This window comes from Chelonia mydas, chromosome 11 (assembly GCF_015237465.2).
Source record: "Chelonia mydas isolate rCheMyd1 chromosome 11, rCheMyd1.pri.v2, whole genome shotgun sequence".
Taxonomy (NCBI): Eukaryota; Metazoa; Chordata; order Testudines; family Cheloniidae; genus Chelonia; species Chelonia mydas.
Genome location: NC_051251.2, coordinates 55240212 through 55266348, shown reverse-complemented (window position 1 = coordinate 55266348; position 26137 = coordinate 55240212). Strand labels below are relative to the sequence as shown.

General features: G+C 40.8%; 1 protein-coding gene across 1 annotated transcript in view; it reads left to right on the top strand.

Annotated features, from left to right (window-relative positions):
* Positions 1–26137, top strand: part of DNAH7 (dynein axonemal heavy chain 7) — a 287995-nt gene that overhangs the window by 130724 nt on the left and 131134 nt on the right. The window contains exons 34-37 of the mRNA XM_037913207.2: positions 1424–1648; positions 4893–5090; positions 24538–24693; positions 25365–25533. Coding sequence (XP_037769135.1) covers positions 1424–1648; positions 4893–5090; positions 24538–24693; positions 25365–25533 — 748 coding nt within the window. The remainder of the gene's footprint in view (positions 1–1423; positions 1649–4892; positions 5091–24537; positions 24694–25364; positions 25534–26137) is intronic.

The following is a 26137-nucleotide window of genomic DNA, read 5'->3' as shown; positions in this document are numbered from 1 at the left end:
TCCTTCCTAGCCATAGAGCTTCATTTGTTGCTTACACAGATGCAGTTGTTATAGTAGACAAAGGGTAAAACCCTCAGCTGATATAAATCAACATAGTTCCATTAACTTCAAAGGAGTTATGCTGATTTATGGCAGCTGAGGATGTGGCCCATAGTTCACACATTTTTTTTGTGGTCATGCTGATGAATCTTTTGAAAACGTTTTAACTTATCATTTACTGTTCATTACCAATTAGTTTGAACAGTAACTCCAGTTTCCCAGTGTGATATCAATATTACGCCGTAGTAATTAGAGATGGTTGAAATGTTTTCATTGAAACTTTTTTTCAACAAATAATGCCTTTTGACAAAATGGAAATTTTAATGAGAAAATTTCTGTCCGTGTCAAAATTTGTCAGGTTTTCATGGAAAAATCAAAATAAAAAAAGTGAAAGGGTTTTTTCCAAAATCCAAAAAAATTTGATGAAAATTTGAAATTTTTCACAAAAAATAAAATATATTTTTTTAACCAGCTGTAATGGTAATTTATTTTTGACAGTATATTCATAAGGGTGTTTTTGTCCACCTGATGATAGATATAGATTCATCCTTGAATGTGAGCTTAACTAACCAACAAAAGAATTTTCATTATACATAGGGTGGTCTTATATTGAAAATAAAACTTGAAAAAATGTTTTCCCTGCTTTCAGATAAATCTATAGTGCCTGGTGCTGGTGCAGGACAGAAGTGTAACATTCTCCTATTCAGGGATCTTCTTCACCAAGGATGTTTCCAGTGGGGCTTTACTCTGCTGTCCAGCCCCTTTGCACCTGCTGAAAGCCCAATCTTGCAAACAATTATGCCTACTCTTGACTTTACTGCTGTGAGTAGTTCTATTGATTTCAATCATGGGAGTAAAGTTAAGCATATCTCTAAGTGTTTGCAGGATTGGGGCCTTAGTTGATGCAAAGGGAAAGTAAGGCAATGATCAATAGGGCCCATAGAAGGTCATCTCGTGAAATATTGATATTGTATTATTTATTTAACAATGTAAGCTCATTGAGTCAGAAGGCTAAGCTCCTTTATTTTCTGTTGAGCTGTTGGTGTTCAGCAAATAAAGAAATTAATTGCTGTTTTAAAAGAACAAACCAATGAATAAATAAGATCACATGTTGCATTCCTATAAAAGGCTTTCTCAAGTACTGGAAAGCACAAGAGAACACAGATTGAGCTGTCATATCTGTGTAATACATTCCCTGTCATATTTCATTACTTCTATAATATTTTTATTATATGTTTAATTTATATGTTAAGACATTTGGCCCAATCGGCTCTTACTGCAATCAATGGCAAAGATCTCATTGATTTCAGTGAGCAAAGAATAGGCATATTGTAATACACAGCTACTGAAGAACTACTTTATATTCTCCCTGCCCCCACTCCAGGGTATTTTCCTGTTTTCACTGATCTGGTCTGTAGGAGCTAGCTGTAAGGAGGATGATCGACTAAAATTTGACAAGATCGTGCGAGAACTACTTGGTGGACCAATTAGTGAGGAAACAAGAGAAAAATATAAATTGCTGAGTGGTATTGATCAACTATCATCAAAGAACTTCACAGTTCCGTTTCCTACAGAAGGAACAATTTATGAATATCGGTTTGTCAAAAAGGTGAGGATTACAAAACAAAATGGGGACACCCATTCTTAAGTAATCTTTGTTTAAGATTATATGGTATCATTTCTGTTGCACAGATTCTCTCATTCATTATGAATGGGTAACAATACCTCCTACCTGTGAAATTCAGAGGCATTCCATTGTTGTTGCTCCAGGACTAAGCTCTGCCCATCAACTCAGGTCACCAGAATTTCTACTTCTGGTGGTGGAACCAGTTGACAGTTCAGTTTCTACCAACCACTTAGTTTTATAATTTTTTAATTTTAATTAATTTTCTTGCAGTAATGGCTTCATTTCAGTTCCTGAATCTTTGCTGCCACTCATCAGCTGAGGAAGCAATGGAATATTGAGGCTCTAACCCTCTGATTTCTCCAATACAGCACTGCTCGAGTGGGGTCTCTCTGCTCCTCATCCCAGCAGAAGAGAAGCCATGCAAACATTGAACCAAGTCCTTGAGGTGCTATAGATAGCTTTTTGGGAACCTCAGAGGGTGAGCTATGCCCTGCTACTGTAAGCTACTGATCTTCACTCTGCCAGGGCATGGGGCTTGTGAGGATGAACTATGCTGTGCTGCCAAAAGCCACCAACCTTTTTGAGGGTTTTGAGTTGGAAAGCTGGGCTTAGGGCCTCAACCTCCCACCCAAAAGCATGATTCCACCATGGGAAGTCTCAACAAGGGCCTCAGATATAGCCATTCAGAGCAAAGGTTTTTCATATACTTGGTAAGGGAACCCTGCTTGGTGGCAAGCAAGTGGTGGCTCATCATCTAGGGAGTAAAAAGAACGAGGAATACTTGTGGCACCAAATACTCCTTGTTCTTTTTGCTGATACAGACTAACATGGCTACCACTCTGAAACCTGTCACCATCTAGGGAGTATGATCCTTGCTTGGAGTGAGATGTCTTGGATTCTGCGTTAAAATCATTGATGTGATTTGTGACCAGAGCAATGGCTTCTAATAATTACTAGCTATAAGAAAGCTGTGCTACACCCATGAATAGCAATCAGGCATCCTAAACAGATATCTTGTGCATCCAAATGTGCAGGGGAGCAGTTTGGGGAAACAGAGAAATTAGTAGCTGAGATAGCAGGAAGCCTCAACTCTCACCATGAAAGCCAGCATAGGAATCCTTTGGTAACTACTAACTCCAAGGGTTAGCATTACCCTAACCCAAGGAAAAAATCTGGAGAAGAAGCTTCCATAGAAACCCAGATTAAGTTTTCCTTCAAACCAACAAATTTTTCAGCATTACAAAGACAAAGCATTTGTATCTGAGAGCTCACAGTTCCTATACAAGACTCTTCCTTTTGCTCTATCTTCTGCATCCAGAGTCTTAAGAAAAGGTTCTTAGTTGTTACATCAAGGCTTAGGTCACAAGTTATGCATATGTACACGTTCATAGATAACGTCAGTTAGTGCCATGTGATCAGAGAAACAGGTCCATTCATAATTTTTCAGTGTATAGCTCCAGAAACCATTCCATTCCAGGTAAATTCTTCCTTCCACAAATAGTTCTCCCATCAATCTGTACTGTTGACGCTTTTCTACTTGAGCAGCAAGTCATACTTTGGAAGAGAAATTGGCGATAGATATTTTTGAAGCAGTTTTGTTTGTTTACAAAGAATGTACAAAGTTCTGTGTGTCTGAACCAAATAGCAGAAAATAGCTTCTTTTGCTCACTACACCAAGAGCACACTTTTCAGCCTACACTGTAACCCAAAAAACCTTTCCCCAGATTTCTTCCAGGATAAGCCACATATTTCAGCTGTTCCTTCAGGTGTCTCTTTCAGTCTGTTTTCAGTTTCTGTGTATTCTCTCCCCACCTCCACCATATAACCACCTGGTCTCAATAGCCAACTGAAACCTTTGCCTAGCTGGTGCTAGTTTCTGGGAAGACTCTGTTAGGCTTTGTTTTAGGCTTGGCCCCTTAACTGTCTCTTACCATTGATTTAAATGGTGGATGCATCAGTTTAAAGAGGTTTTAGCTCAAGCCATATCAAGGTTTCATCCAGCTCATAAGAGTAGCAATCCTTACTACCCCTTAAGAAGGTTGTGGCATAAATAATTATTCCTGGTGTTCTGAAGATATATCCCAAGTGTATGGAATACATTTGCCAGTTGTACCCTGTTCAACTGATTCTGTCCAAAATGCCAGAACTTGAGGGCCTCAAAGTTTTTGCAGACAATCTGTTAAAATCGTGCACCAGTTGGCATGGTAAGCATCTGGGAATGCTGAAGGAGGAGTTAATGCTCCCTCTACAAGTTCCCCAGTGGTACTGTGCGGAAAAGTGTATGGACCAAAGTAGGTGCCGTTCTCTGCAGAGGCATCGCTTGATAGAAAGGTGGTATTCCGTGGCTTCCCCAATAATTCCTTAAATTGCAAATATCTTGCTCTCTATGGGGATAATTCGTATTTCTGTCTATTATTCTACTCTGATAATAATTAAAACTCTGCTTATCCTTTTTTTGTCTGTTTGTATGATTCACTACTTACTACTTTCCTTCAGTGATGAATGAGGAGAGAAGTTGTGCAGCAGAATGAGAAATTTCTTACCTGATAATTTTCTTTCTGTTAGCAACTTCTTTCTATTCATCTCACTCTGGTAGTCTGGTAAATGTCAGGAATATAATTTGTTAACATATTGAAATCTTTCTCTAAAGGGAGACTTACACACAATAATTTCCTTAAGGCTAGTCAATAATTACAAATTGTTGTCATAATGACAATAATTGGTTACTGGAGTATTTCTGCACCTTTAACGAAGTCTTCTGGTGGCTTGAGATGAAGGGTGGGTCTTAGTCCTGGAGACTCCAGCCACATTCCACTCTGAGTTCCACAGAGAGGTATTACATATTAGTGATGAATTAGGAGAGAAGCTTCTAAAAGAGAGAAAATTATCAGGTAGGAAATTTATTATTTTATTTTTTCTAGTGATAAATTGGCCTGAAAAGTTCCAGTAACTGTTTATTTTCTTTAGGACAAAATCTTTATCTTTATGTCTTTGCTCATATAAGCAACAGCTGGTTCTCTGTATTTTTAAGTACTCTGAATTGAAAGCACAAAATTGGTTAAGTGTAGTCCAATTTTTGATACTGAAACAAACATGAAAATAACAACTTTTAGTAGTGATTATCCTTTAAGTGTTTATGTATAATACAATCCACCATATTAATACAGAGCTTTTTGGTTTTATTGCTTACTATTAAATGTTTGAATATTCATATAATTTAAAACAGGGAGCAGGATTATGGGAACCCTGGGTGGAAACACTCAAATCAGCTCCTCCCATATCTCGAGATATGACGTTTAATGAAATCATTGTTCCAACTCTGGATACTATTCGATACTCTGCGCTAATGGAGTTGCTGACAGTGCATCAAAAACCTTCCATATTTGTGGGGCCAACAGGAACTGGAAAGAGTATCTATATTATTGTAAGTGGGTTTTTTGAAATTATATGGTTAAATGTATATGGTGAAGACTAAACTGCCAAAATTGTGGATAAAATCAAACCAAGAAACAAATTACTGGATATTAAGATGTGAAATTATGGCTAATATTAGTTTTATTTATTAAACATGTAGATCAGAGAAGTTCACCAGTTTTTATTAAGGTCAATTAACAGTACTGTGTTCATCCTGTGTAACTGTGAGGGGGAAAAGGAAAATCTTTTGCTCCTCATACACAGCTTGGCTTTTGCTGCTTTTAAAGTTTGGTGTTCACCCCTAATGGCAGTGAGATAAATAATAATGATATGGTGTGAATCCAGTATATAAAAATATAATTTGTTGAATTATACTTGTATGTTATGCAAAATATTTCTGAGCAAAGAAATTCAGCCTGGGGGTTCTGCTAAAACACCACTTAGGCCCTGATTCAGAAAATCATCCCTATGCAGCAAAGAATGTAAGCACATGCATAATCTTAAATCTTGTCAACTTTAAAGTTAAGCAGATACTTAAGTACTTTGCTGAACTGAGGCCTTAAGCTCTGGTGTCATGATTTATTGGCATCACCAGAACATGCTGATAAAACTTTAACTTTATATTATTGCTTCTGTTGTATTATTCTATTATAACTTTCCTTTGATTATTGTGATCACAAGATCCTTTAAAATTCCAGTGTATCATTGGTGCAACTGTGTAGACTTTACTAATTCACTAAGTAAAGTGAGTGTGCAGAGTAGACAGCAAATTCCATCTGACATGATTTTTGGGGCATTTGGGCTCACTTGAGGGAGCCAAAGAGAGCTTGACTGACAAAAACAGTTTATAATGATTTTGTTCCTTGTCAAAATAATCCTATGGATTACTTTTAGCAAATGGTCTATTATATAGTGCTTGATTATATCTCAGATTTCTTGATAAGTCTGTTTTCTGTTTATTGGAAGTATACAAGGTGGTAAAAACAAGATCTTTGTCTATCAGGGCTTTGTTTATCAAAAATTTTATGTAACTGAGAGGCAAAATAGTGATACACACGTTGATTCTGTAATTAAACTCAAAATAGAGAATAAACATGGTTTCAAGAAAAAATATAAGGTCTTACAATTTAACTGGTATAGTGTATTCAACTTTGAAGAGTATGTCACTGTTTACTGTGGAAAATATCTACTGCAATATACATCATAATTTGTTTGGTATAAAGAGGAATTTTGTTTTAAACAAATTATCAGAATGCTTTACATTACTCTAAAATACATTACTCTATTATAATTGTTTTTGATAAACATAAAAATAGAATTATTTTCACTATAGTGTTGCTTACCTTTAGGAGTGCAAGTACTAAACAAAAATATCAAAGGATTACTTTTTCGCCAGCAAAGCTCCTTTGAGTTAAATTCAGTTAGCCGTTTACATGAAGTTAGAGAGAGACAAGATGGGTGAGGGGTAATATCTTTTATTGGACCAACTTTTGTTGATGAGAGAGACAACCTTGCCTCTCTCACCAACAGAAGTTGGTCTAGTAAAATATATTACCTTACCCATCTTCTCTCTCTAATATCCTGGGACCAATATAGCTACAACTACATTGCATGAAGTTATAGATTCATTATCCAGGACATGTATCTTTATGATCTCAATCAAACCTCTATTAAAATTCTCTGAAGATTTATTGTTAACCTACAAACATTTCTCTCTCTCTCTCGTCCCCTCCCCCCACCATAATTGAAGTGTTGTTAATGCAATTAATCATTGTGCTAATGCTATCTGTGATTAGACCAACTCTTCACTGGAGTTATTCAGGAAAGTGGCTTTTTTCATTAGTGCTGATTCTAATTTTTATAAATTCACTTACTATTCATAAACAACATTGGAAAATTAAAATTACAATTTAGGAATATAGTGGGCTTTGTTTAATTTAATTTTTATGTTGTCATATTGTTAAAATATTAGGAAAGTGTAAATGAATAATCAATGAAAGTCTCTGAAATACGGTTGCTGAAATTTTATTACTGGTGAAAACGGAAGTTTAATAGTGTTGTCTAGCGCTGACCTGTACAATACAGGCTTTTCCAAACAAATTTTGCTTATTTCTCTCATTCCTGACCTGCATCTATTATGATGGACTTTCGCTGGGTAGAGAATGACAATCCTGCCAATGTATTGAGCTCTCAAAGGGTAAAATTCCCCTCATTTTGGGAGGCTCTGTTTAATGTTCTCTACCCCACTTAAATCTCTTGAAACCCCTCCTCTTGTGGTAAGGGTGCATTGGTAAAATAGCCAGGAGAGGACTCCCCCCCCCCCCCCGTGCTCTGTAGAGGCGGAGTTCTGCACTGGTCCCAGAATAAGTACCGAAGGGGCCATTAGAGTGGGCTGGGAGAGGAGCTATTGGATGAATGGTTATTCAGATTAAGTAGTCCCAAACTTCTGAATTGGTGGCTACTGTTCCATCCCATAGGCCATAATTGCAGCAACAGATGGCCAATGATACAGCCCCTTGGTCCTATCTATGAATTATGTGGAGGTATATTCTGTCCTGGAGTTACCTGGGGTGAAAGTCAATCTAATGGACTATGATGATATTGTGAAAATCATGTTACAGGAATACAAATTAATACTAGAACTTGAGCATTCTGGAGGCGGAACAGCAGCAATTTTAACAAGCTGTGCCACATAGCTACATTGGACAAATTCATATTTGATTACTATATTTAGGATCTCTTTAGCCACATTGTTAATTAACTCAAAAGTAATCTCTTGTGTTTTGCGCACACTACACTAAAATTGGCGCAGTAATATTTGACACTACATTTCATAGCTATTTTAAAAGATCACAAAAACAAAAGTATATGTGTAATTAAGAACATTCAGCTAGATTTATTAATTTAAAATACAAGTCTGTTTAATCTTTTATAACCTGATAAAGGAAAAGTTTTTGAAACATTACATGCTTGCAGAAAATTTCTGATGTGATGCTAGAAGAGCAGAAATAAGATGGAATGTAGTAAACTGAAACACAGTATGCATGCAGTTGTCTAATCTTGTATAAAATCTCAGTAATCGAGCTTGCATGGAGCCTAGGAGACAAACTCCACCTCCCTAACCAGAAAGCAGACTCTGGGGCTGCAGTATTGTATCTCAGTAGCCTCCAATCGATCATATAGGATAAAATAGTGGTTACTGGAGATGAGGGGAATCCACTTTACAAGTTAGCAACAACTCACATAGGAATCCTCAGAAATTAAATATTATTTGACAAAATTAGGGTAGGAGTGGCAGCAGATAATAAACAGACACATAAATTCTGTCTTTTAAACGTCCAAACCCCAAAGGAGTTAATTAAAACATAGCAAAGCCGTCCTTTTCCCCATGTTCCCAACAAAGATGTCATAACTTATTTTTGTGATTTTTACACAGTAACAAACACTACCAGTACCAAATTATTCTGTTCTTTCGTCTACATTGAGGGTGTTCATACAAATATTGGTGGTGATAATAGCCAAGTTGAGGGCTGACGGCACCCACCTTTATCCATTCGAATACCTCAGGAATTTAGGGATGCAACTGCAGACCCTTAACTAAGGTTCAGTAACACAGATACATCACAAACTTGAAATATTCTCCTATTTCCAGCTCATGGGTTTACTTATATGGGAGAGTACAATAAACACTCTTCAAAGACGAGTCCTTTTTTCCCATGAGAAAGGCTTGAACTTCAAAGTCAGATTTGGAGAAACGGAACTTCCTCTGTTCAATATTACATTTGTCTATTCTGCATTGTGATTACATCTTGTGAAAGACGACATAGAAATAGATGCAAATACTTATGAAGTCCTTCACTACAGTTAATAAACAGAAACAAGTATGCACACCAGTCCTAGAATTTCTGAGATGGTGGACACAACAGCAAGGAGCCTTGGCTGGAGGAATTTTGACAAAAAGGAAATGCAGAGTGTTCACAATAGATATAAGTATATTGGAGCCTACCTAATCAATAAGGAAAACTGCTGAAAACAAGAAGAGAAGAAACACATTTGTTTGACCTAAAGGCAACAAAAAAAATATACTTCTAGCATTTGTGGAAAGTTCAGAAGGAGGAAACGACATTGTCTAATAAGATACCACTTCAGCAGTTGCGTACCAACATAAACAGGAAGGAGAAAGGATCCAGTCACTGAAACAAAGAAGTAATAGGTGAAATCATGCAAAGTAAATCTAGATTCCCAAAGAACTCTTTACAGGAGTCCACAATGGAAAAGTGGACTGGCTACGCAAAGAGAAAGCAAACCGTCCAGGCAGGTTCCTTCAAATATCAAACAGTTGGAAGTCTCTTGGCTGGATCTGCTCACTACAAGGGAAAACAACTCTACATTTCAAGAGAGAGAGAATTTGGAAGCAAAAGAAATACATGTATTGTTACATAAGTGCCCCAAACTCATGATATATGTCTTTCCAAATCAGAAAATGAAGAAGAAACTAACCAAAATAGTAATGGTCACTGTAAGGATGCCAAGATGACCATAGTTTTGGATCTAGTGGAAATATCAGCACAATTTCTATTATTATTTGTTAGATAAGATCTTCTCAGCCAAGGACTTCATTCATGTTCAGAATTTTTAAACTTGATAACCTGCCTTTTGAAAGGGAAATGTCTGCGAACAAGGAATTTTCGTCCAGCTCCACTGACTTTTTATTTTTTAAAACATCTTTCTATTCAGCAAGTATACTACAGCATCTGAACCAGACTTTCTTTCTGATATAAGTATAGAAGGCAGGAGTTCCAGCAGCTCTGGAATACTTACTAGAATTACATGGCATAGACTGGGACTTCAAGACAGACAGACACTCTCACTCACTCTTAATGAGGTGGCGAGCACTCAAAAGTTTGAAAATGTCCCATGTTGTGTATGCCTTACAATACAGTCTTCGGTTACATGATCTGTATTATTATTTTTCCCACAGAACTCCAGCCTCACTCAGTACACAGGATGGACCTGTTCAGGGATGAATCACAGATGTGTAGTGAAGGAGATTATCTGTAGGATCCCTGCCTCATTTGTTGCCGAAGTTGGAACATGTCATGAATGAGGCAGGGGATTGCAAGAAAAGAAACGATGGTCTCCTGGTTAATGCAGTTGAGCACTGCCCTGGAGAGTTGGATTCTATCCCTGTCTCTGCCAAAGAGTTCCTGTGTAATGCTACGCAAGTCACTTAAACCAAACTTTTCACCAGTGGTCACTAACCAACTAGTATTTCTCATTTTCTCATTGCCTGACTTGAGACCCTGGGGTCTGACTTTCAGAAGTGCTGAGTGCTACAGCTGCTACTGAAGTCAATAGGAGCTGAGCTTTGAACATATAAAGAGCTATATAATGCTAAGGACTCTGAAAATCAGGGCCTCAAAATTGGGCACCCAAAATTAGTGGATGTTTTGGACCTGAGGCCTGGTCTACACTACGAGTTTGTCGAATTTAGCAGCGTGAAATTGAATTAACCGTGCACCCATCCACACAACGAAGTCATTTTTGTCTACATAAAGGGCTCTTGAAATCGATTTCTGTACTCCTCCCCGACAAGGGGATTAGTGCTGAAATCGACATCGCCGTTTCGAATTAGGGTTAGCGTGGACGCAATTCGATGGTATTGGCCTCCGGGAGCTATCCCACAGTGCACCATTGTGACCACTCTGGACAGCACTCTGAACTCGGATGCACTGGCCAGGTAGACAGGAGAAGCCCTGGGAACTTTTGAATCTCATTTCCTGTTTGGCCAGGCGAGCTTATCAGCACAGGTGACCATGCAGTCCCAGAATTGAAAAAGAGCTCCAGCATGGACCGAATGGGAGGTACTGGATCTAATCACTGTATGGGGAGACTAATCTGTGCTATCAGAACTACGTTCCAAAAGACGAAATGCCAAAACATTTCAAAAAATCTCCAAGGCCATGATGGACAGAGGCTGCAGCAGGGATGCAACACAGTGCCGCGTGAAACTTAAGGAGCTCAGAGAAGCGTACCAGAAAACCAAAGAATCAAACGGATGCTCTGGGACAGAGTCCCAGACATGCCGCTTCTACGCTGAGCTGCATGCAATTCTAGAGGAGGCCGCCACCATTATCCCACCCCTGTCCGTGGACTCCGATGATGGGGTACTCTCCACCATGCCTGACGATTTTGCGGACGGGGAAGATGAGGAGGAGGAGGAGGAGGAGCTTGAGGAGAGCACACAGCATACCGTTCTCCCTGACAGCCAGGATCTTTTTATCATCCTGACTGAAATACCCTTCCAACCCAACCAAGCCGGAGAAGGGACCTCTGGTAAGTGTACCTTTTTAAATCTAATACATGTTTTAAAAGCAAGTTTTTTTTAATGATTAATTTGCCCTGAGTACTTGGGATTCATTTGTGGCCAGTACAGCTACTGCAAAACAATGTTAACGTGTCTGGGGATGGGGCAGAAATCCTCCAGGGACATCTCCATGAAGCTCTCCTGGAGGTACTCTAAAAGCCTTTGCAGAAGGTTTCTGGGCAGAGCAGCCTTATTCTGTCCTCCGTGGTAGGACGCTTTACCACGCCATGCTAGTAGCAAGTAATCTGGTATCATTGCCTGACAAAGCCTGGCAGCGTATGGTCCCGGTGTTTGCTGGCAATCAAACAACATCCATTCTTTATCTCTCTGTGTTATCCTCAGGAAAGTGATATCGTTCGTGGTAACCTGGTTGAAATACTGGAATTTAATTACGGGGACATTCAGAGGTGGCCGTTCCTACTGGGCTGTTTGCCTGTGGCTGAAAAGAAATCCTCCACGCAGTTAGCCAAGCTGTGGGGGGGGGTGCATTGGGGCTGAGCTGTTCATGTTTGGCTAGCAGGGATCTTCCCTGATACCAGCCATGTGGTGGGGGGAGGGATAAAGCGATCATCCCAGAGAATTGGATGGGGCGGGGTTAGTTTGGTTTCTGCTGCTGCACGTTAACATGAAAACCACAGCACTAAATGGCCAACTCATCGGGCTTTGCTTGGTATGGGAAAGGAGGGCGCTGCTGTTATGAAGGTTGCAGAAGCTGAAAGACTATGGCTTACCATGGCCACCACAAGCCGAATTCTGTTGCCCGGCCCTGCTTATGTGATCTCTAACACCAAAGCCGCAGACACTCAATATAAGATGCAAAATGCGACCTTGTACCAAAATCACATGTGCAATGTAATGTGAATAGTGTTGTTCACCGTGAAAGAGTATAGCCATTGTTCTGTAAAATGTATCTTTTTAAATACTTCACTCCCTTTTCTTCTTCCAGCAGCTGCAAATGTTTCATCCCAAAGGCTATCTCAGATAAGGCGGCAAAAAAAACCACACGCGTGATGAAATGTTCTCTGAGCTCATGCAGTCGTCTGGCACTGACAGAGCTCAGCAGAATGTGTGGAGGGACACAGTAGCACAGTACAGGAAAGTGGCCAGTGAACGTGAGGACAGGAGGGACGATCGAGATGAGAGGTGGAGGCAGGATGCAATGCTGGGGCTACTGCAGGATCAAACGGACATGCTCTGGCAGCTGGTGAAGGTTCAGGAACGGCAGCAGGATCATAGACTGCCGCTGCAGTCCCTGTTTAACCACCCTCCCTCCTCCCCAAGTTCCACAGCCTCCTCACCCAAACGCCCAAGAACATGGGCGGGGGGAGGCTCCGGGCACCCAACCACTCCACCCCAGTGGACAGCCCAAGCAACAGAAGGCTCTCATTCAAAAAGTTTTGAAGTGGCCTTTTCCTTCCCTCCTACCCTCCTCCCACACCCCACCCAGGCTACCTTGTGAGTTATTTCCCTATTTTTATAATCAATTAATAAAGAATACATGTTTTTTAAATGATAGTGACTTTATTTCCTTTGCAAACAAGCTGTGATCAAAAGAGGGGAGGGCGGGTGGCTTACAGGGAATTAGAGTCAACCAAGGGGGCGGGTTTTTGTCAAGGAGAAACAAACAAAAGTGTCACACAGTACTCTGGCCAGTCATGAAACTGGTTTTAAAAGCTTCTCTGATGTGCAGCGCTTCCTGCTGTGCTCTTCTAATCGCCCTGGTGTCTGGCTGTGTGTATTCAGCGGCCAGGCGATTTGCCTCAACCTCCCACCTCGCCATAAATGTCTCCCCCTTACTCTCACAGAGATTGTGGAGCACACAGCAAGCAGCAATAACAATGGGAATATTGGTTTCGCTGAGGTCTGAGTGAGTCCGTAAACCGCTCCAGTGACCCTTTAAACATCCAAATGCACCCTCTACCACCATTCTGCACTTGTTCAGCCTATAGTTGAACAGCTCCTTACTACTGTCCAGAGTGCCTGTGTATGGCTTCATGAGCCATGGCATTAAGGGGTAGGCTGGGTCCCCAAGGATAACTATAGGCATTTGCATGTCCCCAACAGTTATTTTCTGGTCTGGGAAGTAAATCCCTTCCCGCAGCCGTTTAAACAGACCAGAGTTCTTGAAGACGCGAGCGCCATGAACCTTTCCCGGCCATCCCATGTTGATGTTGGTGAAACGTCCCTTGCGATCCACCAGTGCTTATAGCACCACTGAAAAGTACCCCTTGCGGTTTACGTACTGGCTGTCCTGGTGGTCTGTTCCCAAAATAGGGATATGTGTTCCGTCTATAGCCCCACCACAGTTAGGGAATCCCATTGCAGCAAAGCCATCTACTATGACCTGCACATTTCCCAGAGTCACTACCTTTGATAGCAGCAGCTCAATGATTGCATTGGCTACTTGCATCATAGCAGCCCCCACAGTAGATTTGCCCACTCCAAATTGATTCCCGACTGACCGGTAGCTGTCTGGCGTTGCAAGCTTCCACACGGCTATTGCCACTCGCTTCTCAACTGTGAGGGCTGCTCTGATCTTGGTATTCTTGCGCTTCATGGCAGGGGAAAGCAAGTCACAAAGTTCCATGAAAGTGCCCTTACACATGTGAAAGTTTCGGAGCCACTGGGAATCATCCCAAACCTGCAACACTATGCGGTCCCACCAGTTTGTGCTTTTTCCCGGGCCCAGAATCGGCATTCCATGGCATGAGCATGCCCCATTAACACCATGATCTCCAAATTGCCGGGGACTGCGGTTTTAGAGAAATCTGTGTCCATGTCCTCATCACTCTCGTCACCGCGCTGCCGTCGCCTCCTCACCTGGTTTTTCAGGTTCTGGTTCTGCATAAACTGCATGATAATGTGGGAGGTGTTTACAATGGTCATAACTGCTGCGGTGAGCTGAACAGGCTCCATGCTTGCCGTGCTTTGGCGTCTGCTTGGGCAATCCAGGGAAAAGGGTGCAAAATGATTGTCTCCCGTTGCTTTCACGGAGGGAGGGTTGACTGACAACATTTACCCATAACCACCCATGACAAATTTTTGGCCCCATCAGGCACTGGGAGCTCAGCCCAGAATTCCAATGGGCAGTGGGGACTGCGGGAACTGTGGGATAGCTACCCACAGTGCACCTCTCAGAATGTCGACGCTTGCCACGGTACTGTGGACGCACACCGCTGAATTAATGTGCTTAGTGTGGATGCATGCACTCGACTGTATATAATCTTTTCCAAAAAATCGACTTCTGTAAAATCGGAGTAATTTCGTAGTGTGGACAAGGCCTCAGTCTCTCTGTGCCTCAATTCCCCATCTGTAAAATGGGATACTACCGCCCCCTCATCTCACAGGGGTGTTGTGAAGATAAAATAATTAATGTTGTGAAGTACTCAGGTATATAGTGATAAATGCCAAAGAAAAGCCCATGAGGAAATTAATAACTGTCTTCAGAGCAGGGTTAGAATAATGTATAATAAATAAGAAATCGCTCAGCACACTGAAATGAAGATAAAACATGTAATAGCGACTCATTACATAGGCACCATCCATCCTGTGCACTGAATAAGGCAGGGGCTTTTAGTTTTGAGTACATAAGTGCCTAACACATGAAATTAGAAACATAAATAATAGAAACACATTGATTTAAAGTAAGTGATGGTATAGGGTAGGGTATGTTTTCCAAAGCTTATGAATTATAATCAAAAGGAAGCTTGGTCTTGTCAAAAGCATACAACTTTCTGTACCTGAATGAGAAAGCAAGCTAGTTTTTTTTTTATATATCTATAAATGTTATTTCATCTGTCTAAAGAGATGTCAGGCTGTGTAATGGAAGGCAGATTTTGTTAGCATTTTGAAATTATTGACTCATTATTTTGGGATACAATAGTTTTTTTTTATCTTCAGTCACTGAGTAGTACCTTTTTCATCTTAATTTTGTCATTTGATTATCAAAAGAATAGTCTTTGGGTACTGTTTTAAAAGGATCCTAATTTGCATGATGAAATGGTTGGATCAACTCTAATTCATCATACAGAATTGACAAGAATTATGGGGCAAATCCTGCCTCCACCACTCTTTTTGCAGACATGTAAAGCATGATAGACAATGGAACTAGTACAATGGAGTATTGTTGCTCTAGGCAGTGGGGCAGGATGCAGTCTGCTTAAAGGGACTTCCAGTGCTGCATGCTTCACAGGGCTCTGTATGTACCAGCATATGGGATGGAGCAGGGATGGGACCAGGGAGAGGTGGCAGCGTGTCTGTCGAATCCACAGCTGTATGGATTCACCAACTAAATCTCCCTATCAGGAAAAGGGAGGGGAAATCAGCCATCACAGAGGCTGCTGCAGGAGCAGCCTCCGAGTGGCTCTGCTTGTGCTGCGTGGTCTGGAGCGGGAGACTTGGCACCTCCTGATCACTGCAGAACCCCCTACACACAGCCTTTAAATTTGAGATTTGAGAGGGGGAGATGGTGTGTCAATATTTAAGTCTAAGGCGGCAATGGTCTATTAGTTTTCTATGGCAGTTTTGTTGTTCAGGAATTAACCTATTGTAGATCTGGATAAACTCCTTCCTTGTGCTATGTTGATGTCTTACATGGGAGAAGAGGGAGAAGGAAAGTTTTCTTAATTCTGCACAGAACTGCAAACTTACACTTGGGAGAGCACTACATTGAAGCTACTATGCATCTTAGCCTAACATGCCCCTAAAGTTATATCCTGAAGGCTTGGGGGCACAATCTGGCCCCTCTGTATACTGGTGTTGACATAATGTGCCAGAGATGTGAGCGTAATACTTGTATTTGGAAGAGTCAATAAGCTCCAATGCCCATTCCCCCTACCAGTCTCTTAGAGATATCCTCAAAGTCCTTTATGTCCTTCCAGGCTGACAACCTCTACTTGTAATGTGAGTATCTGTTTTGATATTTAAGAACAAAATGAATACTTGTGGTATTAATTACAGTGGTATTTAGTCTGTGATTAAAAAATATTCATGGGTTATTAGTTTTATGAGGGAATGAAACTGTTTAGGAAGTCTTCGTTTTATGGTCTTTAAATTTTATGTCTTTCCTCCTCTTCCTTCCCTCCCCCCTCAGCATGATAAAATTCACTAAATGATAAAAGATCCTGCCTCAACATTAATGGCCTAGTTTTGTTCTGTAATAACTTTACTGAAGACCTTTTGTGAAAAGGAAGGAAGACTGTGGCTATATCTACACTACAGCTGCGGTTGACGCTCTGAGATTGATCCACTGGCGATCGATTTAGCAGGTCTAGTGAAGACCCGCCAAATTGACAGCAGATCGCTCTCCAGTCGATCCCTGTACTCTACCTCTGACGAGAAGAGTAAGGTAAGTTGACGGGAGAGTTTCTTGCATTGACCCCCTGGGGTGTAGACCCTGCAATAACTCGACCTAAAGTGCGTCGACTCCAGCTACATTATTCTCGTAGCTGGGGTTGCGTAGCGTAGGTCGACTTATCGCAGTCGTGTAGACATAGGCTAAGAGTGGAAAAAACTGGATACACCACTGTGTTCTTGAAATGTACATAGCAATATTTTCTACAGAAATTCATCATCATCATCAAATGTGCATAGTCTACTGAGGACCATTGTGCCAGTCAGAGTGATCACAGTTGATGGCACCATACCAGGCATTGCGGAGTGAAGTTCCGAGATCTGGCTCAGTCCTGCAAATCTCTGGGGCAGCCCCAGGGCGATACTAGGTAGGGTAAAGGTGTGCACCCCTTCACTTGTCAATGAGAGTTTGAGAGCACATTGTGCTGGGGTGTTTTTGTCTATCCTGGCAACATGGCCAAAGAGCACCACTTTTGAATGTATTGAGCTATTGGAGGAAGGCCATGTCTCTGCAAGATTATGGCATTTCAGACAAAGTTGAACCCTTTATGCTCAGGATTTAGTGCTGACAGTGCATATGGAATGCTTCTAGCCTCTCCAAATCTGCCTCTAAGAGGGTCCAGGTTTCTGACCCAAATGGCAGTACAGGCAGTACACAGGTCTGATAGATCCTGAACTTTGTCTCAGTGCATTTTTGCATCCAGAGGAGAGACATGGACTTCATGGAGGAAGTGGTGATACTTAATTGTCATAGGACATCTGATTTGCTGCAGTCATTTGAACAATTCTTGCAGCTGAGGTAGACAGATGCCTCAACACTCTCCATGGTGCTTAATCCCTTCTGCATCAAGGTACCCACATGGCCCCACAGTATGCCAACATTTTTATGGCTGACTTAGAACAACGCTTCATCAGCTCTGTCCCTTAATGCCCGTGCTCTGCTTGCGCTACATTGATGACATCTTCATCATCTGGACCCATGGAAAAGAAGCCCTTGACGAATTCCACCATGATTTCCACAATTTCCATCCCACCATCAACCTCAGCCTGGACCAGTCCACACAAGAGATCCACTTCCTGGACACTACGGTGCTAATAAGCGATGGTCACATAAACACCACCTTATACTGGAAACCTACTGACCGCTATTCCTACCTACATGCCTCCAGCTTTCACCCAGACCACACCACACGATCCATTGTCTACAGCCAAGTTCTACGATACAACCGCATTTGCTCCAACCCCTCAGACAGAGCCAAACACCTACAAGATCTCTATCAAGCATGCTTACAACTACAATACCCACCTGCTGAAGTGAAGAAACAGATTGACAGAGCCAGAAGAGTACTCAGAAGTTACCTACTACAGGACAGGCCCAACAAAGAAAATAACAGAATGCCACTAGCCATCACCTTCAGCCCCCAACTAAAACCTCTCCAACGCATCATCAAGGATCTACAACCTATCCTGAAGGACGACCCATCACTCTCACAGATCTTGGGAGACAGGCCAGTCCTTGCTTACTAACAGCCCCCCAACCTGAAGCAAATACTCACCAGCAACCACACACCACACAACAGAACCACTAACCCAGGAACCTATCCTTGCAACAAAGCCCGTTGCCAACTGCGTCCACATATCTATTCAGGGGACACCATCATAGGGCCTAATCACATCAACCACACTATCAGAGGCTCATTCACCTGCACATCTATCAATGTAATATATGCCATCATGTGCCAGCATTGCCCCTCTGTCATGTATATTGGCCAAACTGGACAGTCTCTACATAAAAGAATAAATGGACACAAATCATACGTCAAGAATTATAACATTCAAAAACCAGTCGGAGAACACTTCAATCTCTTTGGTCACTTGATTACAGATCTAAAAGTTGCAATTCTTCAACAAAAAAACTTCAGAAACAGACTCCAACGAGAGACTGCTGAATTGGAATTAATTTGCAAACTGGATACAATTAACTTAGGCTTGAATAAAGACTGGGAGTGGATGGGTCATTACACAAAGTAAATCTATTTCCCCCCACACACACACGCACTGTTCCTCAGATGTTCTTGTTAACTGCTGGAAATGGCCCACCTTGATTATCACTACAAAAGGTTTTTTCTCCCCCGCTCTCCTGCTCGTAATAGCTCACCTTAAGTGATCAATCTCGTTACAGTGTGTATGGTAACACCCATTGTTTCATCTTCTCTGTTCATATAAATCTCCCCACTGTATTTTCCACTGAATGCATCTGATGAAGTGAGCTGTAGCTCATGAAAGCTTATGCTCAAATAAATTGGTTAGTCTCTAAGGTGCCACAAGTCCTCCTTTTCTTTTTGCGGATACAGACTAACACGGCTGCTACTCTGAAACCAGTGGGAAGATAGTGCACCAGCTTTAGCAGAACATTTGGGACACCAAATCCTTTCAGTGACAGTGAAAGCGCTGACCCGTCAGCAGAATAAAAAGTTGCTTCAATGTCTATATATGGCATGTGAAGCAGGCAATTCAATTCTCAATGCAGCTCAACCAGAAACTGGAGGGTAAGGACAATATCCACTGTCGACCACCCAGGAATGAAACCTGATTGCTGTGGATAGTGGTATCTGTTAAGTGATGTCCTGCCAAGCAGAACAGTAATGAAAACCTTTCTGGGGACCAGTAGCAGTGAAATTGGCCTGTCGTTGCCAAACTTGATGTCATATCTCTAACCCTTGTATTATGATACCATGTTTCCATTTGCTGGTACAATGTCTGGTGCCCATACTTTTAAAAACATTTGATTCAGGCCAGTGTGCACTGATTCCAAGGAACCTTTGAACAGCTCATGTGGAATACCATCAGTTCCAGCAGCACATCCATTCCATAACTTTTGGAAGGCCTTTCATATTGCCTTGAGTGATGGAGGCTCTGTTTTGGTCCCTAGGTCTTCAGCCATACAGTTTACCAGATCACATTGCTCTGGGCAGTCATCAGCAGGTGCATGGTTCTACACACTTTCACAATGTGTTTTCCATCTTCCCAGGACTTCGTCCATTGATGAGCAGGAAGAGCCATTTGGTTTCATCTTGAGAATATTAGAAGGCTGTTTGTGGCTATCAACCACACATGAGATAGCCCTGTAGACAGGATGCAGAATATTGTGCTTTGGGATGTCCTCTGCTTTATTGGTCAAGGAATTTAATGTAGACTTCACAGTCACATTTTGATATGGCCTGAAAAATGCCGTTCAATCACTTACATTCTTGGACATCTCCCTGCTTGGGTGTTCTGATTTTTTCCCCCTAATATATCAAAGGGCTCTTCAGAAAGTCAAGGTTTCTGCACAACCCTCTGAAGCTGATTGCTTCAGTGGTGGCATATGATATAGCATTACATATCAACTCCAGGCAATCTCTATGTCATCCAAGAGGACATTGCGATTACTTATGTGGTCTTTGACGGCCTGTGTATATTTTATGGCTTCAACAGGATGCTTGGAAAGCTGGTGGAGATTACTTTGTGGATATCTGGTTTGCGAGGGGTTGGATAACGCAACGAGAGCTCAGAAGCAATGAGTCAATTGTCTGAGTTTGCTGGTGAAATTTCACTATGTGGTCAGTTTCTTTCATGGTATGTCCATTGATTGAAATTCAGGTTCAGCAATGGTTGTTGAAGTGCTTAAACCAGGAGCCTATGACAAAGAAACTCTCGACAGCACACAATGTCAGAAACTGAATGGTGTGGTCACTTGGGGGATCCAAACCAAAGTGACCTATCACGATTTCACACCCCTTTCAACCACAACCAGTTACACCATTGAAATCTCTGAGCACTAACAGTGTGTCATGTGGTATAATTTGACTGGATTTTTACTGCCAGCTGGTGGTAGAATGCATCCTTTTCCACAGGTGATGCATCTTCTGTTGGCCACAGCAACAGACAGCAGGGTTAAAGCTGAGCATAAAGTAACCATAAGAAGATGGGTTCTATGTGGTTAAGATCTGTGCTAGGGGTCGACTGATAACTGCCACACCTTGACTACTATCTGGACTACTGGAGTGGAGAAAGGTTGCTGCTTCCACAGTAATTTGATCACTTTATGGCAAGTGAGCTATGATGCCAGTAATTATGATCTTGTAGCAAGTGAATTCTTTGACAAGTGCTGTCTTGTACTCAGTACCCATCAGTGTTAACATGTTTCATGCAGAGACATGCAATAAGCCAAGTGGGGTTTGGGTCTTGCCCACTATATGCATGTGAAACATGCCCCTTCTTCTGGATCTGGCAATAACAGGGCCTTTAACCCTGGTGCTGTCATGACTGGCTGCCCATTTGTTTACTTGGGTATTGGGAAACGTAGAAGGTTTTTTCAGAGGGGTAACCATCCCCCTTCTCAGGAATTCTTCTGCCAAATGCCATTGGTTCCTGAAGGTGTGAATGACAATTTGGAAGATCTAGTTCCTTTTCTGCCTTGTACAATCCATGCACTGACAGTCATATCCCATCCACCTTCACCATCGTTGGGAAATTTAGCCCTTATCGTCTGGGTCTGTCATTGGCCTTCACTCATTACCCTGAGGCCTTTGTTGTGTGCTACCAACTGAAGCTGAGGCTTGTGTGGGCAGGGATGACTACACTTTGAAGTAGAGCAGGTAATGCTGCTACTACCTACTACAGAAATACAAAAGTTAAATCATAGAATCTCTCTCTCTAATGCAGTATATGACAAGCTTCTAGCTGATAAAGATAGTGTTTAGTTCTGTATCCACAGACTTGATAGGTATGCACTCCTCCTTTGGGAATTTTGAAATGATCAAAAGAGAAAAGTAAATATGGTTGTTACCCTGCATGAAGATTATCACCTGCTCAGTCACAATACTCTGTAGTTTCCTTGAGTTGAATAATTATTTTTTCTGTTATCTTTTATCTTTGCCTTTATAAAAGTTCAGATTTTTCTATCCAGGGTAGGGATTAAATAATCTTTTTGTTGAGTTTATTATGATTTAGATCTAAAAGGTATAATCTGACAAATCTAATAGCTGTTGGCAGAGATTAAAACAGACATTTGAAGCTGTATAAAACCAAAAAATGGTTGGGCTCTTTCAAAAACATTTATATTTCTCATTGCAAATGTGTGCAATATAGTTTTTTACATTATTTGACTACAGAGGGCCAGATTATATCCTTTTATATTCCCATGGAGGTGATGAAAGGAGGAAAAAAATCCGCTTGTTTGAACCACATTTGTCAAAGGAAAGAGATTGTGCAAACACAACATTACCCTTTTCTTCTTTTGACTCTGTAAAAGGCCCCCATGCACAATTTTGGTTCGTGTGGCTTTGCAGTTTTGACAGAAGCATGGCTGCTTGGGAGGGTGGAACCCAAGGATAACTTTTCACCATGGTTTCACACAGCCCCTCCCCAGGGATTTCCCTGGATAAAATGAGGCTTGCCCTGTCAAAAGGATAATATTCTGATCAAAGAACAGTACTGGGTGTTAGGGAATCTAGGTTCTCTTATTATTTGATACATACTCTGATGCATTCTCAGACCATGTTAGAATGGGTTTGTGAGGCAGAAGAAGGTGAAGAATAAATGTAAACATGACTAATGAAGGAGTCATTCCACCAGGGAAGGCATGGAAGTAGTACTATTTCATTAGAGTCATGACTTTCTGTGGAAGCCACCCACTACCTGCCTGTTTCATATCAGAGCATCTCCCTTGCAGCATAATTTTGGAGGAAACTATGAAGGGGAAAACTCATGAAGCTTCCCAGCCTTTTTCTTTGACAAAGCATGATTTGGCCCAAAACAAAGTCTGTTATTCTGTAAGTAAATTCGGCTTTCCTGTAACTGAAGGAATGTGTCTGATTTAGGCAACCCTCAAAATTCTTATTCAATATAGAAAGGTAAAGTCTGCTTTCTAGTTTTCATGCATTTTCATTCTAATAATAATATATTTTAAAATTGGAAATTAAGATGGTCTAGGACAGTAGTTACAGAGATTCTAATTTGTAATATATTTCTTGACAAATTCCCTTCAGCATGAGTACAGATTGTTTTAGAATAAGATGACATAGTTTCTCATATATTTATGCATTTTTTTCAGTAATTATAGTCCTCACAAACACAATTCCTGTTTCTTATATATATTAGGGCTGTCAAGCGATTAAAAAAAAATTAATCACTCAATCACACTGTTAAATGATAATAGAATATCATTTATTTAAATATTTTTGGATGTTTTCTACATTTTCAAATATATTGATTTCAATTGCAACACAGAATACAAAGTGGACAGTGCTCATTTTATATTTTTTATTACAAATATTTTCACTGTAAATAAACAAGAAATAGTATTTTTCAGTTCTGTACTGTAATGTAATCTCTTTATCATGAAAGTTGAACTTACAAATGTACAATTATGTACAAAAAAGCTGCATTCAAAAATAAAGCAATGTAAAACTTCAGAGCCTACAATTCCAGTCAGTCCTACTTCTTGTTCAGCCAATCGCTCAGACAAACAAGTTTGTTCACATTTGCAGCAGATAATGCTGCCCGCTTCTTCTTTATAATGTCACCTGAAAGTGAGAACGGACGTTTGCATGGCACTGTTGTAGCCGGTGTCGCAAGATATTTACGTCCCAGATGCACTAAAGATTTATATGTCCCTTCATGCTTCAACCACCATTCCAGAGGACAGGCATCCATGCTGTTGATGGGTTCTGCTCAATAACGATCCAAAGCAGTGCGGACCGACACATGTTCATTTTCATCATCTGAGTCAGATGCCACCAGCAGAAGGTGGTTTGGGTCCTGTAGTTTCCGCATCAGAGTGTTGCTCTTTTCAGACTTCTGAAAGCATGCTCTACACATCATCCCTCTCAGATTTTGGAAGGCACTTCAGATTCTTAAACCTCGGGTTGAGTACTGTAGCTATCTTTAGAAATTTCACATTGGTACCTTCTTTGCATTTTGTCAAATTTGCAGTTGAAAAATACTATTTTTTTGTTTATCATTTTACAGTGCAAATATTTGTAATAAAAATAGTATAAAGTGAGCACTGTAAACTTTGTATTCTGTGTTGTAATTGAAATCAGTTCATTCCCTTTCTTGGTCTCTTGCACCCAGCTCAGTTCCACCCTTAAGAAGAGGGAATGTCTTTTACATTAACAGTAGTAATCTGTTAAGTCCTGCTCCAGCTGAAGTCAATGTCAAAACTCTCATTGACTTAAATAGGAGTAGGTTCAGACTTTTAAAGACCAATTCACACTGGTTCTTGAGAAGAAGCTTTGTGAGTTTTCCTTGAAGGGATGGTGACAGTGATACAAAGTTTGTGGGAGGAGCTGTGATTGTTTTGAGAATTATGAGATGTTGTGTTTGGAAAGAGAGATTCATGTACTGGATTTGTATGATATATTGTAAGTATATAGACAGTCTGAGAAAATGTGAAATATATATGATGAGTTCTAGGTGTTGTTTTTTTCCTTTTAACAAATTGGGTCCTAACACTTCGAATTATCCTGAGAATGTTGCTTTATCTCTGGAATAAAAAATTAGAGATCTGAATGTTAATGATCAGGGATTATTTATCATTCAATCATTTTTAAGCATTGACTTGCAAAGTTGATGTGGAAACTGTCCCCTGTGGATGTTTGACAATAAATGTTAGTCTTGTGCCTTTTGCTGAAATACTGGAAAATCTATGTACACATGTGGTTTAATGTTTTTCTCTTCACCATCCTTTCAGCATTTTCTTTTAAATAACTTGAATAAAGAAGTCTACAAACCACTCCTCATTAATTTCTCAGCACAAACTACAGCCGCTCAGACTCAGAATATTATCATGTCAAAGCTGGATAAAAGGAGGAAGGGAGTTTATGGTCCTCCTCTTGGGAAGCGAATGGTAACTGAAATCTATTTTTTTTTAACCAAAATAAATATTTAAATGCATTATTTCTCAACTGTAACCAGAAGTAAAATTAAGCAGGAATAATTAACATAGTGTAATTCTAGAGTGACAGAGTTCTAATTCTCCTAATTTAGACTTTCTTTCTCCCTATTCTATTTATGTAAATGTAAGGGAGTTGATGTCCTCAGAACCGAATTGAGGGAGAGGATACTTTTTCTTCCACCTATCTTGAGACTTTCTCACAATGTTCCAGCTTCTTGAAGGGGTGGCGGGGGAGAGGGGTGGATAAGGGCAGCAGGTGAATGATACATATCTTGGCTGTTTTCCCTGTCCCATATCCACAGGAGTAACCAGTGCAAATAATTGCAAACTGAATCCACGGTACCCAGAATTGTTTCCCCCTCCACACTGTGTAACTTCACCCTCAAAGGCATATTCTAGAGTCATCCATGTTCAGGTGAATTGCTTCCAGCATAACTCCTGCAGGAGCTCTGATGTCCAGAGTTTGTAGGGATCTGGCAGCAAGGTCCAGGCCAGAATCTTCTTTGCCCCGGCTTCTGATGGATCCTTCAAGATCCATGTGGATCTCAGAGTATCCACAGGTTTAGAAAGCATATTAAAAATAAATTTAGAAAAGCAAATTTCCTTCATATTTTCATTTTCAGGTTGTATTTGTAGATGATGTAAATATGCCAGCACGAGAAGTCTATGGTGCTCAGCCTCCAGTTGAGTTACTTCGCCAGTGGTTAGATCACTGGAATTGGTATGACCTTAAAGACTGCTCCATGATTAAACTTGTGGATGTTCAAATTATTTGTGCAATGGGACCAGCAGGTAAGATATGTGCATCATATGTTCTTTTATACATGAATAAAATTCTAAGTACCTGTAAGAAAATGTGTTACTTTTCAAGTGCTGGTCCATAGGTGTGTTCCACTGTGTATATGCCTGAGACTGGAGAATTCTTGCAAATAGTGTTCGTTGGTCCATGCCTGCACCCCAGCTGTCCTCTTGCTCTGCACCAAGAGTATAAGGGGTGGGGTGGACTGACCCTGTCTAGTTCTTTCTTATTGCCACATGATCTGAGTCAGAATCCTCCACTGTCCAGAACTTCTCGTTTCTCTTTATCCTATAAATATATTCAAAGTTATTTTATTCCTAGTTTGTTGTTAGTGTTCTGCTAGATGGTTATACTTGGCTAGTGTTAGAATCCCCACCCTGCGGAACACTCCTGGTCAGTGTGGGGCTTGGATAATGTCCAGGATTCTGTGCTTCAAAAATGTATTTCTTGGCCCTGCTTCTTTTCAATCAGTGACTGCATTTACTGTCCTGGGCAGTGCATATCCCTGCCAAGTGCAGTATCTGTTGCTCCTTCCCCAGCTGAACATGGCAAGTGCAAGAGCTCCAGCTTCAAAAACACCTTCAATGAGACCTCAGT